The sequence below is a fragment of the Anneissia japonica genome, unplaced genomic scaffold (assembly GCF_011630105.1).
Source record: "Anneissia japonica isolate Jap-2015-1 unplaced genomic scaffold, ASM1163010v1 scaffold287836_len1076198_cov165, whole genome shotgun sequence".
Taxonomy (NCBI): domain Eukaryota; kingdom Metazoa; phylum Echinodermata; class Crinoidea; order Comatulida; family Comatulidae; genus Anneissia; species Anneissia japonica.
The window spans coordinates 513,705-531,235 of NW_022729021.1; the positions used below are offsets into that span (position 1 = coordinate 513,705).

The window sequence follows — 17,531 nt, forward strand, 5'->3', positions numbered from 1 at the left end:
TTTGGCGAGTCGAGTGGCCGAGCGGTAAGGCAGGGGGCCTTTAACATCGGCGCTGGTTCCAGCCGCTCCTCGCCCATGGTTCGGTTGGTAGAACCAAGTCTTCTCAGATAAGGTCTTAAAATGGTGGGTCCAGTGTATACATCTGACTCGTGTGCACTTTAAAGAACCCATTACATCTTTGGGAAGAGTAGGGGGTTACCACAATGTTATGGTTCATTTCAGCCCCTGTCGTGGAATGATGTGAACATGTATGCAAGTTATGGGTTATTCTCCTACCCTTACCTTACCTTTATTGTGTTGAAAAAGATAATTCTATTGACCTTTGTTTGACAGTTTTAGACTACTTGGGCGTATCTTTTTTGCTTCAAGTATTTCCTGTGGGAGTGGGGGAAGTGACTGGCAAAGCAAATGGGGTAGCGCAAGCATCCTTACCAAGCATCCCCAATGATATGCCACTGCTGCTTATTTGATATTCTTAAGTCAGCGAGTACCAACTTCAAGCAATGTGGACAATGGGTTATGGGTCTTTCCGAAATATCAAACAAAAGATAAGAACAGGGAGTGGAATGCACACTTGTACCACAAGAACATGTTTTGTACCACAGCCACAAGTTAACAAGTGTTGTTCTACAAACATATTTGTTAGGTATGTTAACACTATCGTTTGTGGAATGTCAACAGCAAAGGATAAGGAAAGAGATTAGTGAAAAAGCCAAAATATTGTCTAATATGATGCGCTACATAAGCTTCGATTATTATTAGGTACCTCTCAGTAGGCTGCAAAACAACAATGCACAACTAAAACTAAAACAATGTCAGTGATAATTAGTTTATTTTAATCAAAAAAGAATGGCATGTCGAAGAGCCAGAAAAATATTATTCTTTTGAAGTCCATAATTTAATATATTTTTGCCTTGCACATATACAGTACAGGTACATACAAACATTTCTTACAGCTAAGCACAGACCTCTACAGAAAAATGTAGAAACATCATGATTTACAGTATAACATGCCAAAAAATATTGCAAGTATAAACTTGCAATAATTTTACAACTATTATATAACAACTTGCGAATAATGATCGCCCTGTTTAATTGGGCTATCATAGAACCTCGAATAGAAGCCAAATGTGCTTAATCTCGAGAAGAAGCCCATCTCGAATTGAAGCACCCCTCTTTAGTTTGCAAAAATCACCTCGAAAAGAAGTCCATCTCAAAAAGAAGCCCATGGACTTCCTTCAAGATAGCATGTGCCTTTTTTTGAGATAGTACAGTACAGTACTATAGAAGCAAAATAAATTAAAAACATGCTTTATACAGTAGTTTAGGTGATTTAATGCCGGGTAATACACTCCATGATACAGATTGATGTTACAGTGGCTCTATATTGTTTTATAGTGGTAATTCCCAAATATTCTTTTGAAAAGAAGCCCATCCTATGTTTGCAAAAAAAAACAAAAAGAAGCCCATGGCTTCAATTCGAGGTTTCACGTTATGTGAAAACAGCATGTTGTTTAAAGTTTCGAAAATATGACGAAATCAACATTAATAATTAAGTGTTACTTAAAAAGCACATTAATTCTTCAAGGTTGTACAGAAATTGGGTTGTCATAAATTAGTAGTTTTAGTATTACAAATCAATGTTTCCCCTACCTGATGTGTTGAATAGGTTTTTTTTGCTTTTTTTTTGGACGTATTTGGAAACATACTGTGCATATAGTACTATAACAAACGTCAGGTAGGGCAAACATGAATTCATATTATTTCTCTTGATGCAAAATAACCTTCATATATTTTTGGTATCTTCATAATTTGATTTCAGTGTAGTTTAATAACTTATCATAACATCTTCAAAAAGCTATTCTAATAAGATGACATTTAATGCCAGATTTATTCATAGGCCGAAGTTGTTAATTTGAAAACAATTGAAAATGTATAATTTAATGAAAAAAAAAGAATGATAAATTTTTAATAAAAATTTGACAAACATAAAAACATCTATTAAATTGGTTGCTGAATTTGGACCTCTTGATTTAAGATTTACATGACATCTTTGGCCTTTCCATCATTTACTCTGCTGTGTCTTTAACAAAATGCCATTTATCAACTATGGGGAAAAAAAGAAAAATAATGACAATAACACATTTAATGATACATGTCAGGCAAGACAATTATTATACCTTGTTTGAAATACTGTACCATACAAGGGCAAAATTTATTTATACCAAGACAACCTCCATCTGTCCCTTCTCAATTAATGAATCCCTGATAATACATGATAATACATATACTGTAAATTAGAACTACCATGTTTACTTAAATTTTGGTGGCGTTTTATTTTATCTTTTTGGTGTAAAATTGATGTGTGTGTTCAAATAAACGCCCCTTAATTTCACTGCAGATGTGGAACTACAAAATGTTAATAACATCAAAATATGCTGTTGCGTGATCATAAATTAGATTTGTTTAATCATTTGCAAGGGGGGGGGGGTTAGGGCGTTTATTTACAGAAAAAGATACATGCCTTGAGGTGTTTAATCAATCTAGAAAATAGTACAATACATACTCCAAGTATTGAAATGCACGCCATCATGTCGGGATTCAATATTTCAACATTAATTATGTCATCAGGAATGCTCTAAATGGGTGCTTTTTTAGGGGACATATATTCAAAGCAGGGTGTTTATTCAAACAAATAAGGCCAACTCAGACAGCGTCGTACACAGACGTGATGGTTTGCGTCGGGGGCAGTAGCGTCGTAGAATATTCAACATGTTTTAATATTTCTCACGACGGCTTAAGACTGTCCCCGACTATAAATCGGGTCGGGCTGCATCGGCCGGCGCTGTCTGAGTTGGCCTATACGGTAACTGATTTTAAACTTACTATCAGCTGCTACATCTTCAGACACAGCTTGAAACTTGTTCTGAAAAAAATGAATAAACATGTATATATCTTTGGTTCCAAACGCAAATTCCATCCACCTGTTATTAATGAAATTAGCCTAAAAAGTAACCATGATAAGAACAGAACCTTAATCTGAGAGTACCGTAAATGCTCAAATAAGTGTTGCGGCACTTATACAATTTTTGGAGGCTTCAGTGCGCCGCTTATTTAAGAGCGGCGCTTCTGAAAATATTATTAGCGCTTTCTATGAGTATTACCACGTTACCTGTTTCACGCATATTCCCGTATTTCAGTAGACCTATCATAGGTCCACATATCCTAAATACATGTTTATAAAGAAATGCTTATTCATTATAACACTTCACACATTGTATTTAAGACCCTGTTTCTCAAAGTATTTCATTACATACAGGCCAATATATATGCTCTCGATTAAGTACCGCTTATTCGAGAGTGGCGCTTAACAAAAAACATCATTTACGGTAATAATGTATTTCTCCTCTCAGCATTTTTGAATCCAATTTCTTTCAGCATGCTTTCATTGAAGCTTACTATTATTAAACAATTAGATTCAAGTTCTGAGGACTCTAGAAAATAGATGCCAGAAGCCTGCAGGCTGAAGACGATTTAAGGGAATAATGGCATCCAGGGGCGGATCCAGAGATGTCAAAAAGGGGACCAAAAGGGCTGATCGAGACAACACTCTCATAAGAGGTCCGGGGGGCATGCCCCGCAAAATTTTTATGTTCCAGATGCCTGAATATAACATTTGAGGCATTCCCATGGGCTATTTTCTTCTTTTCTTCATTTTCTTCTTTTACTTTCTGTTTTTTCCTTTTTTTTCTTTTTTACCTTCTAAAAGGGGGGCCCCTAAACTTCATTTGTGTTCACCAATACCATATACGGAGATTTGTCAGGTTTGTAGTGTGCGTACAGAGCTTGGACTAGCAACAACATATTCATCGCAATTTTCAGGGATGCAATTATGGTGGGTGGGGTCACCCAGCCTCATGAACTTACTTTACCATCCGTAAAGTCTACTCTTATTATTTAGAGCTTACTAAGGTTGTCTAAAAATGTCCACCACCAACACTTAAGTTTTCTTCAGCTACAACCCTGAATGTTGAAATTTTTGCACTTGAGACAAAAAATAACAGGCCCTATATCGATATCGTGCCTGCTTGGAGATAGTAAAATTTACATTGATTTGAAAATGAGGTTAATGACTCACTAAGTTTAGGTTACAAAATGTGTAATTACTTTTACTTTCTGAGGCAGACTTACTTCATAACATGCCCACGAACAGTGACACGATTGACATCAATAAGTAGAATTATTAAGTTTGGACTATGGCAAACTCAGGTAACTTATTCATTTATTTTTATTTTATTTTATTTCAATTTTGCATCAAACATCGGGGAGTCTGCCACTTACAGAATGGAAAATTAATACCTACTAATCACTTAAAAATACAGCAATATTTTAATAGACGTTTGAAAAAGGTAATATTTTAATTAAACACAATTCTTAAACATGTCTTGTTTACTATTGGTGTTTTTACATGAATTGTATGTACAGTACTTCAACTTACAGTTTCTTTTTCAACTTGTTCTTGTGCCATTGAAGATGGTATAGTATGGACACTACCAGCAACTGTTGTGTTTTGACTAAATACACACACAAAAATAAATGAATGATTAGACGTTTATCAAGAAAACCAAAAAAAATATTATATGAATATGACAAATTGTATTGGAGATTAACAACAGATTCAAAATGAAGCTAAAGAAAAAATACAACATGCCAAATAAGGTCATGATGTAACAATAATAATAAGAAATATTACCATTTGATTCCTTTAGGTTCAGTTATGCCTTGCATCAACTTTTTCCACTGTTCATGGCATGTCTTAACAACATTCGTAGCAAACTCCTGGAAAGGATAAAAAAAAAAAATTATTAATATTAAACATGGTATCTGGAGCATGAGAAATTTTAACAATGAGAATGGAGGAGAATTGATTAAGGAGGATGGTTTGAGCATGGAGTTATGAGTGAGGAGATCATTCGAAAACAGATTCCTTTGACGCTACAACAATGTGCTTATGGTTTACGTGGGGGCTTCTTAGCTGTTTTTCATTAGCAACAACAGGTTGCTTATATACTTAACCGAAGCTGTTGTGCGATGTGACACATTAAACCATTCAATGTTAACTTGTTAAATATTTCAAAGTTAACAATGTTCCCCTAAATGGATTTTTTCCAACTTTTAGTACGTTATGTGTAAATTTCAGGAATAGATTCCGAAAAAATTATTTCTGTTGCAATTAGTTCTGGGTTCATGTAACGTTGGAGAAAAAATGTGTTTGATTTGACATAATCATGAAGTTACTGCACACAGTAGGCTTAGCTAGTTGTTTGTAATTTAGTATGTATTCTTTGGTGCCTGGGTCAGGGGAAGTTTTAAGGGGGTGGGAGAGTGTTGTCTCAATCGGCCCAACTTTGGGCCAACCACATTTTGGGGCCCCCCCTCCCCTCTTTTGGACATCTCTGGATCCACCCCTGTGGGTATTGGCTATATCTGAACTTAGCACGATTTTATCAACAAGAGAGAGTGTATTGTCTTAACTACGGATATTCCCACCATCTGATAACAATTCCAAATTTCCACAATGAAAATGCTTAGTGTCTACTATTGATACAGAAATCTTCCAACATCGCCGCCTTCTCTCAATATCACTCTGGGTGCCAAACCACAAATTTTTGTTTGCAATACGGATATTTCTAAGAATGATTTCATCAACAAGAGGTATGTATTTTCTTAACTATGGAAATTCCCACATAAAAAATTCCAACTTTCCTTTTCCATGTAAGTAACACAATGAAATCGTTTCGTGTCTACTATTTAAATGAAAATCTTCAACTCCTTCTCTTAATATTATCCAGGTGCCCAACCACAATAAGGAAGTGTTTGACACAGATCACAATACCCACATGCTATAAATATATAAAAGAATTTTACAGGAATCATTACAATCTTCGGTGACACAAACACAACAACCACAGACTCAAATTCATCTTGCCATCAACTAAAGAAAGTAAGTACTCTACCTAGTTAATAACTATATTCAGGAAAAATTTGCTATGCCAGTTATGCAAAATATATTTTTATAAATAATCATTCAGCTTAGAAAGAGGGCAGCCTTTAATAATTCTGTTAATTATGCTTTTTAAAGACTAATTGTAAAAATTAATCATATCAAATTGTGTATGAATATTCACTTTACTGCCTGCCTAAACCATCGATTTGGTATGGAGTAAAAAGGGTGAACAAAGTTTCTTGTTTCATTTGGTTTTATACTTTTGCTAAAGTTACCAAACTTCTAATCAGAATATTATTTTCATGCATCATGACTGCTTGATTACAAATTGCTATTTCAAGTTTTTACCTTTAGGTCCCAGGTATTCAACCTTTTTTAAGCTGAGGGCCAGTTCCAATCTGTTGAGACCAGCAGCGGGCTGACATAAATTGTATACTTCCATTTTGTCTATGTTAGCCCCACCATTTTCTTTTATAGTGGTGGATTCGAAATAGAATGGGCCAGGGAAGAAAATGTACTACCTCAACCCCAACCATGGTGGGGTTGAGGAAAAAAATGTTTGATAATGGCACTTTTTAACGCAGATACCTCTAGAGTTCTGGAAATGACACTTTCAAATATTAGTTTTAAAAACATTTTTTTCAATAGAATACGTGCCCTCCCCTCCGCAAATGGTAAACATTGCATCACCAGCGCCCGATTTAATCCATTATTACTGTAGTCTCCCTCTCCCCCATGTCAATACTCTACGCCACTAGATATAGTGAGCTACACTCAGAAAAAGCCACACTCTTGTACACAATGCTAGAGTAGGGTTGCCTAGATGGTGTTTCTATAAACAGAAAAACAAATGGCCCAGTAAATGACTTATTTTTAGCAATGCTGCGCGGGCCGTATTTGGCCCGGGGGTCGGGGGGTTCAGTAACATGCTTTAGGTTCATATAATTTTTCAAGCTGTTTAGTTTTGTACTTTTACTCAGCAGGTTTTTGTTATTCATTTTTTTAAGAGTTAGTATCATTTGATTTTATATACAAAAATTAGTCAATATTATTTCAATAACAAAAGAATAAATAAATAACCGAAAGGTCAACTGATTAATCTCAGATAAGATAGTATAATACATACTCCAAGTATCGAAATGCACGCCATCGTGTAGGGGTATCAATATTCTGACATTAATTACGTCATCATCATTCCTGATGATGATATAATTAATGTCGAAATATTGAATCCTGACACGATGGCGTGCATTTCAATACTTGGAGTATGTATTATACTATCTTATAAATAATAATAATAATAATTTTATTTTTTAGTGTATTTTGCTAAAAGCCAATGCACTTTACATTAGAAATAAAAATCCCGAATTAAGCAAAATATAAATTAAAAAGTAAAAGTTCAAATGGTGCACATACTAACTCACAGGAGGACTAAATCACAATTTCTGTTTAAATGCATCGTTGGAATTGGAGCTCAGATATTTTGACAGTTGCAACTCAGAAAATATCACACACCATTTAAATTTTAGATTATAAAGCAAATTTAGTGATCAAAGACATCATTGCCACAAATATTTCTATATTTTCTATTTTCTTTATCTAAGGAAACTTTCTTTCCATCATACAATTACTGAATTTTCAATGTTTACCATTATTCCTTTTCCTACAGTTGCAACTTCAGCAAAATTCCCTTTCTGTCATCCAACTTCAATAAAAAGATGTTTTTGTTTATCTGCTGACATTTTATACGCCTGTATTTGACATCAGATAATGATGTCATCAGTGCTACTGTGTAGAACGCCCTTTCAAACAAATCACAGATTTATTAATAATTGTTAAATAGAAAGTCAAATAAGGCCAGGGGGGAAAAAATATATGCTTAAATTAATTACTATATACTATTTATTTTTTATATCAGTTTTCAGTTAGATGTAAATTTATTTACTATCATCCTGTACCTTATTTCTTTTCAGATTAAGCATGTCTATAAATACAGCAATACTTCTCTTTACTATCGTCTGCCATGTCTATTCAACAAACACAGGTGATCAGAATTCCTGCAACACCTGCTGTAATCCACCAGCTGGCATTCCTGGAATCCAAGGAACCAACGGTATTCCAGGACCAAAGGGTGATAATGGTGCAAAGGAAGAGATCGGACTTACAGGTGAAAAAGGAGATATAGGACAGAAGGGAGATGTTGGACAGAAAGATAATAAGAGTACAGTAGGCCAATCAGGATGTGTAGGTTCTCCAGGTAGGAAAGGGGAGCCAGGGCCAGTAAACAGTATGGTATTCAAGTCAGCCTTTTCTGTCAAGTCAGTAGGACGTCGTATCAGTCGGATTGATCACAGGCAACCAATACAATATAACGCTGTGATTACCAACATTGGCGGAGATTACAACCTGACAACAGCAAAGTTTGTGTGCAGAGTGCCTGGTGCTTACGTATTTGCATTCACAGGACATAATCCTTATGATAAAGATCTTTCAATCACCATCATGAAAAACAATCAGCGTATCGTGTCTTCATATTCTGGCGCAATAGGCGTCAAATCCACCAGTACTACGGTAGTTCTAGTGTTGGTTGAGGATGATGAGGTATGGACTCAGCTTTATAAAAGAAGTAATAACATTAACTCGTACAGATTTGCTGAGGCATCATTTTCGGGATTTCTAATCTATCCAGCTACATAGATGCAATCAGATTTAAAAAACAGAAAATGAATTGTTGACTAATGGTATAAAAGGGCATGAAATAAAAAATAAATTTTGGATATACTCCTCAATGTTTTTTTTTTATATATTATATTCACACTTACACAGTGAAGTTGGTTATATGTACAACTGAAATATATTACACTAAATAAAGATGATAAAAAAGTGAGCCACCAATGTGTGTTACATCAGCTCTACAACCACAGACCCTCAATCTCTTTTTTTTTTTTCAAACATGCTAACTATTCTTGTATAGTAATAGGTGTTGGAATCTGGGAAAAATCCCAAGAAACTGGATAATGTAATGCATGACAATAAAGTATAATTTGTACTAATAAATAAGTCTACAAAATATATACATTGTTCAATTTATTTTTGTTGATATGGTATTTGTAAAATAAATGCTCTTCATGCATGAGTAAACTACTATGAACTGTGCAAGTATATTTTCTTGTTTTTCTCTGATTTCTGTAAATCAATGGTAGGGAGTCAGGGTCAATTGTATGAGACACGCAGGGTGTCATGGTGTCAGTTTTTTTTTTCAATGTTATTTTTTCGTCTACTTTTACTGTTTATGACGACCGACAATTGCCCGAGTTCACGCTGAAGAGAATTAATCTCAGATGATGTGTCATGAGTAGCAAGAGTTTAAATCGTCTCAGCTATGAGCGTTGGCTCAGCTGCCTTTTTACTTTTATTTCTACTTGTCATCTTGATATATTTTTTTTTCTTGTAAAAGTTGTAGTTTAATGCAAGAAACTTACTTTGCTGTATAATTATTTTCTTTGATGGTGAAAGTCAAGCTGTCCCTTTTAACAAGCTATTTCAGTTACGTTAGGCAGAGCCCCGTTAGCTACGTCTTCACCTGATCATTCCCATGATTCAATAGCTTTTAGGTGGAAATGATTCCGCAGCCACTGTATGCAGTGCGCATTGAAAAAGGAGCCCTCTATTTCGCCATGTTCAGTTTGTTGGTAAACTATGCCTGCTGAGCAACTGGTGGCGGGCAACACATTGGATATCAAAGGCATCACGTAACCGACTTAATGCACTGTGGACGCTTTGTTCATTGCTCATATGTATATTATCGTTAAGTGCACGGAGTTAAGTCGAATGATCTCATTCTCACTCATAATACCTGCATGGTTTGAGTATGAAGGATGGCTTGAGTATAAGGGATTGAACGAGTGGAGGGATGAGTTAGGTACAAAAATGATTGGGAAGAAATATAAGAGATGATTTGAATGCCAAAATCTGCGAAAAACATTTCACCAACTAATGTTACAGTGTGTTAAGTCAAATTGACCTATCCATGGATTTTGTGAGTAACTTAAATGTAAACTTACTGCACTCTTGGCTTCACCCTCAAATGCAAATTTATTAGCTGGTTTGCCATCAGGAATCTTGTATAGTTTAAACCAATCATGAGTAGCCTGCAAAAACATATAAAGGAATCAAACTTCATTTTCTTTTTTCTGCCAAATATATATAGAAATCTCACATACATATAGAAAAAATTTATCAACCCAAAATAAAGTTGAAAGATTGAGGATACAAAAAGATTCAGGGCACCCTCTTTATGAACTGGGGAAGGAGATTTATGGAGAAAGGATACATATTCATAGATAAGGGTCATCTATATATAAACCCGGGATAATTATTTTTCTAGCGGGACTGTCCACTGACTGGACTGGGGATCTTCTTTATCAACAATATTGTCTATTTATGAACCTGGCTCTCTATACAAGTGCTATTTATTTGACTGATTGTTCTTGGCAACAAGGATTGATGTATTGATGAATAATGCTGTCTATTATATATATATATATATATAAGTGTAAAATAAGAGCTATGAAATGGTATAAAATAAATAAAATAAAATAAATATAAATAAATAAAAAAATAAAAATAAGAGCTATGAAATGGTATAAAAATATTAAAATCTGATATATCCTTATGCAGTTACAAGCGTTTAAAGAACAATATGTAAGAAATCCGCCTTCAAAGTTTATAATTTCAATGGCATTTCTCATGCAGAAGCTATCATAAAATCCTTCAAAAGTGTTGTTTTAACATTGAAAGTGTGGAAAATAACAGCATAACATGATTTATACATATATATAGGTTATTTTAGTGCAATAAAATAGATTTTTTAAAATTTGACATTCCAGCATGTTTTGGCCATCTTCTCTGAAACACGATTTGCGATGAGTGACTGGTTGGGCTTGTCTTTGCCACATAATATATGGACTAGTTGTGACAGAGGGGCGTGTCACTGAAAGGGTGGAGGGCTGTCTCTTATACACATCTAGATGTGTATAAGAGACAGGGGATCTCTAACATCAATAGCCAGAATCTTCCAGTCAGTTTCTCCTGCAGAAACACCATTTAAGTGCAAAAAAAAATATATATTTAATTCATCAGTCAAGTAATTTACTTCGTATTATCAGAAAGATGATGATTACAACAGTTGTATGTATTGCCTCTAGCACAACACTTAAACATATGTATGATGATTACATTTACCCTACATCAATATTTCATACTGTACGAACCACTGTCGGTTCATTTCTGTAGAATCAACAATAACATTTTGGCAAGACTTTATCTATATACCCTGAATGGCAAATTTTATTACAAATTTACAATACACTACACCATTGGATTGTGGCTACCATCAGTTTAGCCGACTGAGGTAGCTGCTCTCACTCTTCAATACCTTCCTAATCCTATCTAAAGCCAAAATCACTACAGAATTAAAATAAGTATTATGAAAAGTCACATGCATACCCTCGTCAATCAGGGCCATCGTTCCCAGTACTTTGACCTGAATGACCTCTCCTCTCTGAGCAATCTGAAATGAAAAATAACATTCACATAAACCTCCAGATAGTGTACTGTACAAATTTGCTTCTTAAGAAATTGCTAGAAATAAAAAATATAATCAACTAATGGAGTGTTTTTAAAGAGTATCGCAAAAATAATATTTTTGATTAAAAGAAAATACTTATTGTTTCGTTTGCCTTTAAGCCTGTTTTATACTAGACGAATTTATTCGTGCGAACTGAAAGCGCAGTTTCACTTCCTGAGTTTTGATTGGTTGCATATTTTTTCGCTTTGCAAAAAGTAGAATGGTAATGGTAATGGTTGGAGACTTGTATAGCGCATAATACATGGTCTCTATGCGCTCGGGACTAGATGTTGCACTTTACAATAACTTTCTCCTCCCCTAAGGGTCACTTCATGTCTTCAGCAGCCAGTATCATCTGTCCACGCCAGGGGCCGAATGAACCAGTACACCGGGGTAACCCCCTACTCATCTCGAAAGATGTACTGGGTTCTTTAAAGTGCACATGAGCATTTGTGTACACTGGGCCTACGGTTTATAGTCCTTATCCGAGCCGGCCGCGAACCCGTGCCGATATTGTTGGCTATGATCACGGTGCCCCTGCTTTAACCGCTCGGCCATTTGGCTCGCTCAAAAAACAGTTTAAACTACTGACTTCGCTGAAGCGGAAAACTTCGGTAGAAGCTTTCAATTCGCGCAAATAAATTTGCCTAATGGAAAACAGGCTTTAGGGCGCTAAAATTCTACATTATAAAATTTTCTTTGACAAAAAACTGTTTTATGCCCATATTTAGTCATGATGTGCCTATACTGTATATGGCCATGATGTAATATCATCATGGCTATATTTAGGCAAAATATGATAGCTTGGACAAGGCTTAAAACACGACATAAAGTACAATTGTAAAAACCTTCAATAAAAGAATTTGGTAACAAGACAGCTGATGATCTCTCCCTTGGGGAAATCTATTAATAATGATAAATAAAAACATCTATATCTCCTCTGTACAGTCTCATTGATGAACCTAGGTAATATTTTTAAATGCCCTAAATATGTTCTGCTACAGTTCCTTACCCAAATAAGACACAAGAGCCTAGTTTTAGATTCGAAAACAAATCTTCAATTATAATACTAAGCTTTTGATTCCCAATCCATAGTATCGAATCATAAAAATCACTTGTGTGCTTACCCTTTGACCTATTTCACAAACATCAAGGGGATCGTTGTCGCCGGCACATCCTGTGTTTTCGTCTTTATGAGATGGATCCTCCCAAGTCTGCAATAGACAAGAGATGAATTCAATGATTCAATTATTGTGGTGTTATGTATGATACAGAAACCATTCAGGAATACTCAAGAGAATCAGATCACTTAATTTTTAATTGACTATTATACCTTTCTTACAACTTGTACTCGCTAAATATCCCTATTATTAAGTGGCCCCATATATAAAGTATATGGTGTGGCTTTTCATAGCAAAAATGATGAGAGGTGGAAGAATCTTAGACATAGCATAACATACTGGCTCAAACTGCAATATTTTCTACTCCCTGGGGAGTATACCTAGGTGTATCACTGAACTCATAGCAAAAAAACCACAAGCAAAATTTACAGCGAGGATTCAAAATTCTGATGTCAAGGTTGACTGAACACCTACCACTTCACATAGTGCTAACAAATGCAATGCATCATGGAAAATATTTCAAAATTAAAAACAAAAGCCCAAGTGGCTATTGTACTTTGAACAAGTTCTCGTAATCGTAAAAGTTCCAATGAAGTTCCGATGAGGGCAGTATAATAAAGGCAGTAGAGCTATAAAGATCTATTAATCAACCAACTATTAATCAATCAGCCAAGTTGTTTCTAGAGCTGATCATAAGGGCAGTATAATAGAGGCAGTAGAGCTAAAAAAGATATATTTATCAATCAGCCACATGAGGGCAGTATAATAGAAGCAGTAGGGCTAAAAAAAGATCTATTAATCAATCAGATGAGTGTTTCTACAGCTCCTCATCGGAGCTAAAAACATCCTAGCAAAATACACTGAATTGGTTTTTCGAAAGCATGACCTGAAAGTTGTGGTTAATGAGCAGCTTTAAGCGATGTACGTACAAATCACAATTAATGTTACTTTTCATTCATCTAGACTTTATATTATTGCACAGTGTCTAGTGACTCAGATGACTATTGAAAACATCAACTAATATCTACAGTAATAATAGTTTAATTTGTAATCAAGCGGTACAAAATATGCAATTTGCTAATGTGAACATTCGTCAAGAACCAATCAACAACAGTTTCACTCCATTATTAGCAAACGTTGGTGTTTCAATAATACAACAGATAAAAATAATCTGACATTATTTTTGTACATTAAATGCACTGAAGAAGATGAAAGGAAAAGGTCAGACAACAAAATGATACATCAGCAACAGCGATACAATCACTATCAAAAAAGGATGAATTAAATACGTCGCATACAGAAGAAAGCAGACAATTATCTGTAATCATAGATGTTCATAGAAACTCAAAATATTAATATAAACTTCAGACTTTATTTTAAATTGAGAAACAGATGTTAATAAACTATTATGCTCCCTTTACATCCAGTTTCATATTACGAACGACGCCCACTAATTCATTCACCAAGCATGAAATCATTTACATTTAAGAGATTATAATAGCTTTTTTTAAGGGGCATCCACTCATGCCATGGTCCTTAAATGGACTTCAACCTCTTTCCCACCACACCACTCATGCCATGGTCCTTAAATGGTACTTCAACACCCCTCCCCCACCCCACCAGGCAGAAACATTCTGGGTCCACCCCTCTAAATAAAATACCATAGAAAGAATTGTAATAGAAATTGTATATTGCTATTTTCCAGCAATTTGAGGCAAATGGTCTGCTAGCTTATAACTGCACCAGGCATGATCATGTTTTTCATTCAGCAAATATGTTTTCAAAAAAATGTGAATAATATTACTTGTGGAAAGGCTCCATAATTCCAGATGTAGCCTTGGTAAGGAAATACATTCTTTACAAATCGCAGTTTATTCTTCTTCACATCTTGCCTGATGGGGTTCATATCCAATTTTGTTCCTATCTGTAAGAAAAAAAAACAAACTGACGTTCATTGAAAAATTATTGTGGACATATGTGACGGGTTCTGGCAAAACCAGCCGTTTGGGGGAAAAATTCAAAATTAAGTTTTTTTACGTCTTTAGATTCTGCATGAATTCTTCTTTAAAACATTTTTTATTTGATGGAAATTGGTTGAGTTTTTAATAGAAGTTATTAATTTTTAATTCATTGGATATCAGACATGTAGGTTTTGAGAAAACAGCTTCCAAAGATTCCAAAATCAATAGTTTGTATTTTAAAAAATAATTTTAATATACTTTTCTGTGAGATTTAATCATTGATATTTTGCAGAAATGTTCATCAATATATCTTCTTTTAATATAAAATTAAAAAAAACATGAAAATGTTCAAAATTCTGATTCTCGAACGTTTTAAGTGCTTGTGGGAAATTAGAAGTTGCGACAAACGGCGGCTTTTGCCAGAGCTGGTCGCATATACTATGTAAAGTACAGGGTGGTGAAATACGGCCTGTGGGTCACTGCAGCAAAACAGCAACTTTGCTGTGGATGAGAGCTGCCACGAAAACGTGATGATGATGACTATGATGATTACTATAGTCATCATCATCATCACGTTAGTATATATCTGATCTTGGTGATCCTATAATGAATAAAAGGTTTTATTTATTTGTATTTTATTTATTAATTTATTTGATATAGATACTCAAAATGCAACAAAGGTTGTAAATAATTTACAATATTAACACAATATAAAAATATGTAAGAACAATTTTAATGAATATTAATTAAAATGATTATAATTACCAAAATGATAATAGTTAAAAAAAAGAATTAGAAAGTACTAGATGGAATACTGTAGCAAGTATCACACCACTGGAAAAAAATAAGGGTTGGTAAGTTTTAAATTACTACTAGTCAGCCATTTTAAACTCTATGATACAGCACTGGCAAACCAGAAAACCTGTAAATTCACATAAAACACTAATTTACTAAATTATCAATATTTCTACTATAAGCAATCAATAACTACAAACTGTAAATCAATATAAGCTGCATTATGATACTTATTCGCGAATTTCATTAATTGTGGCTGCCTGAAAATTAATGCATTTTTTACGCACGCCTAGCCGTATGCTTTTCCTACCAGCACCTACTATTGTACTAGACTATGTACAGCAACTGTACAACCAGTAGATGTGTTTGATGAGAGTGGCCTGGGTCTAAAAAGGATACTTTGTAAAGGGGTCACCATGTCATCTCTTATAATAATAATTTTTAGGTACTAACCTCCATTTTTGCATTCGTCCATCTTGGTATCTCAACAACCATATGCATATTAGTTTGCTAGAAAAGGAATAATAAACAATTTTATTTTTATTTTTTTTACTACAATTTTTGTAGTTAGCATGCATTTATTGTTTCATTTATGATTTTATTTTAATTATAATTTTAAAGATAACTGAATAAATCAAATCATTGTACTGATATTACAGTATAGTAATTTATTTGTTTTTTTGATTAGGAATCAAATATCTAAGTGGTCATTCATAATTATCAGCATTTCGCAAGTGAATAGCAAGAGTAGGCCTACCCTTTTTCAGTACCCCTCCCCTCTAACAAAACCAATCTCCAACTAATTGTATTATTATTGGTCATAAAGATACAGTGTTCTCCGTAGCATCACGGGCAAGCGTCATGGTAAGTGCTAAGTCCACCATAGTTGGGACTGACACAAGGTATTTTTAATAATTAGGAGGCATTGAAATGTCCTAAATTGCAATTTAAGACTATATAAAAGCAGGGAACAGTTAAATAATTTAACTATTCCCTGATAAAAGCATCATGGAAGATGTTCCATGCATCATGGCTAACTGTCAAGCATCATGGGGAAAGTCCCAAGCATCATGGTACCATGATGCTTCAAGAGCCTGGGTAGAACACCGAGATATATTATTGCATGTTATTTTGAATCAAAATTGTCATGCTTATGTACAGTAAAGGTGTACACATTTGTCTACCCCTGTCTCTTATACACATCTAGATGTGTATAAGAGACAGCTCACACATTAAGCATGTGTCCAGTAATATTTTATGTTCGTTGATAATACAATACATATTACATATTAAACCCCAAACAGGAAGCCATTATATGTAACCATGGTAACACATTACCATGTTTTCCGAAAAATCGTTAGGATGCATAATTGCTATTTTCATACATTTTATAATAGGTGGTAACTGCAGACTCTAGATTGTCACGTGAAGGTTTGATGTTTTAACTAACCTTTTTGGAAAACATCATGTTTTTAATTTACCAGTGAATATTTATTTTTTATTATAAAAAATATATGAAGAGAAATATAATAAAAAAGCAGTGGCAGATTCAAGCAGGGGCTCAGTCAGCCCGGGCCCCCTAAATTGTTCAAAATTTGTTAAAAGTGGAAATATAAAGAAAATTATATTCAAATTTTAAGTTTGAGAGTGCAATATCTGGCCATCTAGAGGTGCCATAATCACAAATTTTCCACAACCCCAACCATGGTGGGCCTGAGGTGGTGTAGATCCTCCATCTGTGAAAGTACCAGGAGTGGTCAGTGGTGGGGGACAAGAGCCCCATCGGGCAGAGATGGACGCCCGTCTGGGAAATAAACCACAATTCATCTTGGAGAAAAAAAATTGACTAAATAAGCCTTTGAAACCCCTGAATTGTCAAAATATTCAGGGCTTCACTCTCTGCACCACTTTCAAATTATTTTGTGTAATGCCCGACCATGCCAACTCTGCTTTTGTCGGGGACATCTGCCCCATTGTCGGGGTAATCGGCACCCCTTTTGGGGGGGGGGGGTAGACCT

The 17,531-nt window shown here is 34.7% G+C and overlaps 2 protein-coding genes across 2 annotated transcripts in view; one reads left to right on the forward strand and one right to left on the reverse strand.

Annotated features, from left to right (window-relative positions):
• Nucleotides 1-815: 815 nt before the first annotated feature.
• The window catches only part of LOC117114618 (inorganic pyrophosphatase-like), a 20,118-nt gene continuing 3,402 nt past the window's right edge, over nt 816-17,531 (reverse strand). The window contains 11 exon segments of the mRNA XM_033258306.1: nt 816-2,107; nt 2,887-2,926; nt 4,499-4,574; nt 4,754-4,839; nt 10,072-10,158; nt 11,002-11,045; nt 11,048-11,098; nt 11,516-11,579; nt 12,764-12,850; nt 14,562-14,681; nt 15,967-16,023. Of these exon segments, the coding sequence (XP_033114197.1) occupies nt 2,070-2,107; nt 2,887-2,926; nt 4,499-4,574; nt 4,754-4,839; nt 10,072-10,158; nt 11,002-11,045; nt 11,048-11,098; nt 11,516-11,579; nt 12,764-12,850; nt 14,562-14,681; nt 15,967-16,023 (750 nt within the window). The 3' untranslated portion in view covers nt 816-2,069.
• LOC117114617 (adiponectin-like) lies at nt 5,734-9,167 on the forward strand. Its single transcript, XM_033258305.1, has 2 exons — nt 5,734-6,004; nt 7,981-9,167. Exon 2 carries the CDS (start codon nt 7,988-7,990, stop codon nt 8,702-8,704), a length of 717 nt encoding a protein of 238 aa, XP_033114196.1. The 5' UTR covers nt 5,734-6,004; nt 7,981-7,987; the 3' UTR covers nt 8,705-9,167.

Bases quoted from the DNA above. Each gene is read 5' to 3' on its own strand.
- LOC117114617 (XM_033258305.1), top strand. From the start codon at position 7,988: ATGTCTATAAATACAGCAATACTTCTCTTTACTATCGTCTGCCATGTC.